This window comes from Montipora foliosa, chromosome 1, assembly GCF_036669935.1.
Source record: "Montipora foliosa isolate CH-2021 chromosome 1, ASM3666993v2, whole genome shotgun sequence".
NCBI lineage: Eukaryota > Metazoa > Cnidaria > Anthozoa > Scleractinia > Acroporidae > Montipora > Montipora foliosa.
In genome coordinates this window covers 51,393,071-51,395,570 of record NC_090869.1, presented here as the reverse complement: position 1 = coordinate 51,395,570, position 2,500 = coordinate 51,393,071, and the positions used below count along the sequence as shown (strand labels likewise).

At 36.7% G+C, this 2,500-nt stretch overlaps 1 protein-coding gene across 2 annotated transcripts in view; it reads right to left on the bottom strand.

The window, feature by feature from the left end:
• Positions 1-2,500, bottom strand: part of LOC138000742 (E3 ubiquitin-protein ligase RING2-like) — a 19,348-nt gene that overhangs the window by 11,574 nt on the left and 5,274 nt on the right. For both annotated transcript variants that reach the window (XM_068847370.1, XM_068847378.1), the window contains exon 8: positions 1,846-1,968. In XM_068847370.1, the coding sequence (XP_068703471.1) occupies positions 1,846-1,968 (123 nt within the window). The remainder of the gene's footprint in view (positions 1-1,845; positions 1,969-2,500) is intronic.

Sequence of the window (2,500 nt, the reverse complement as noted above, 5' to 3'; positions counted from 1 at the left end):
GGATTCCAAACATTTAAAATGGCGGTCTCAACTGGAGTCTCGTCCCCAGACTTCCAGCTTTGTATCATTTACGTCCAACCAACATTTCCTTTCACTTGAGTGTCGCTTTGCGTTACCTTCACATGCAGTAAACACATTTTTGATAGGATTCATGTTTTACTGGGGGTAGTAACTCATTGAAAATGCGATAAGACGCAAGTTCCCACCATCTCAATGCTTGCGTGCAACAACATTTTCTTTTTTGTGGGTGGCATTTAGACTGTGGACAGTCTAGTTTTCTCTTCTTTGAGTAACCGTGATTGGGTCCTCGGGAAACGCTTGTTGAGGTTTAGTTCGTTATGTCAAACTGGAAATTCTAAAACAAGAGTTTCACTACTCATTGGAGGAAGTAAATCGCACCAAAAGCAATAACAGTCGCCCTCTGGATTCCATCAGTGACTAAAAGGCAAGCAACAGCTAGTGAGGCTGGGTGTCATTTACCAGCGAGAATGACTGCTGGAGAGTCAGTAAATTTTAAGACTGCACTTAAGTTGTCATATCTAAGTTTACAAATATGATGGATTATTTTGGTGTCAATAATATTCTTTGTAAAACAACTGCCTTTGTGACGACTTTCACTAAACCTACCGCGTCAACATGTGTGGTCGCTAAATAAGAATCAACCTGAAGAAACTGACAAAAATGTGTAGACAAAGGAACCTTGCAAGTTTCTGTTTTATTTACTATCATTTGCGGAGTTGTTTAAGCAAGTGAAATGTTCAGATCGAAGTTTGCACAAAAACGTGAAACAGTCGACGTGCAACCCAAATGTTTAAAGCTTTGCAAAATTAAGTTGATAGCAAAGAAGCTAAAAGTTTAGCTGGATAATGAGCTTAACAAAGCGTTATATTTTTCTAAAAGTTAACCTTAACGTTTACACTGTTGAAATAAAATAAAATTCTACTGTAATTACGTAACTAATTCACTTTCTTTTTTATAAGAACAAAAATTCTGGAAATTCCTGAGGGGAGGGGGGTCATCAAAGACCCCCCTGGAACGGAAAATCCTGGGGGGAGGGGGGGTGCAAATCAAAAAGTCTTCCGTGGTGGGGTATGGATATTTTCTGGAACCACACATTAGTAAAAAGGAGACAAAAAATCTTGTTCATCAAAAGAAAATTTCAAACAGCTTGTACTGTAGCTGCTTTAAATACCGCTGTTTGATGCACGTTATTTTTATTGCAGATAAAATAAATAAATAAAATTAAAAAATTGCACAGGCACAATCTACTGTAACTAAGAAATCAAGAGTAAGATTTTACATTTTGTAGTTTTGTTGTCCAAACAATAAACTCATGCTTTACTTTTAGTGAAAGCTCAACTGCTATAAAATTATGCTGCTGAAAACTGTTCTGAAAGCTGAAAAAAAAAACCAAAAGAAAAAAAAAAAAACTTCCTCCTTGTTTTCTCTCACATCCCATAACATTCACAGTTCTAAGTTTGTGCCCAGGTCTGGCACTTGAGGAGTGCCTGCTCTATTAAAAATGACTTGCAAACCAAAGCTACATGTGCAACTTCTCACTTGGTGATAAAAAGGCCAGCAGAAGATTCCATTCCAAGAAAATTCCAACAAAAATCCTAAAAATTAATGTTTATGGCCTTTTGACTCATGAATTTTTTTATTTGGGCACAGTACAATGCATGCATGTACTTACTGTTACTAGCACTAACATTGATCCATTTTCTTCCAAACATCATGCAAGAAATCATTACCATTTTCTATTTCTCAAATACCATAAACATGTACAGTGTACAGCACTGTATCTTTAATTATTAACTGTGCATGCCTAGCCTGAGCTTGACTTACTTTCACTTGCATCTGATTCAGGATCAGATGATGTCTTCTGCCTCTTACGTCCTGTGGTACTGCCTCCCTCCCCTGCAGATGGTTGGCCTGTGGAACCTGGTGTTCCTGGACCTCCTGCTCCAGCTACATGTAAACAAACATGAACAGGAATTAAACTAACAATTACTGTGCAAAGAAAATCTCAGACTTCTCTTATTCACCCGTCTCATGCTGTGGCCAAGACAGGTCTTTGAATGAGCAGTTTTATTTCTTGTAGCAGTAAAAACTTAATGATGAAGTTGGGTTTATAACTTTTTTTTTAGCATGTACAGTCATTGTAAACAAGAAAATTTAATGAGGATTGATTCCTTGTGCGTAAACTGAAGAATACCAGTAATAACTGAACAGTAATTATAATAATAATATTGTTATTGTTAAAGCCACAAACAAGTCATAATCTTTTTTAAAACTACATGCAGCTTAATTACTGATACCTGTGTACAGCTGTATACTGTACATGAACACATGTAATTATGCATGCAGTGACTCTCATGCATCAATTCATGAGGTACCGTACATGTAATATTAAAATAAATGTAGATTGATGAGCAAATCATCGACTTAAGTCTAAGAAGCTGGGTGTATGTATCTACAGACAATCTAAAGGGGTGGGTCT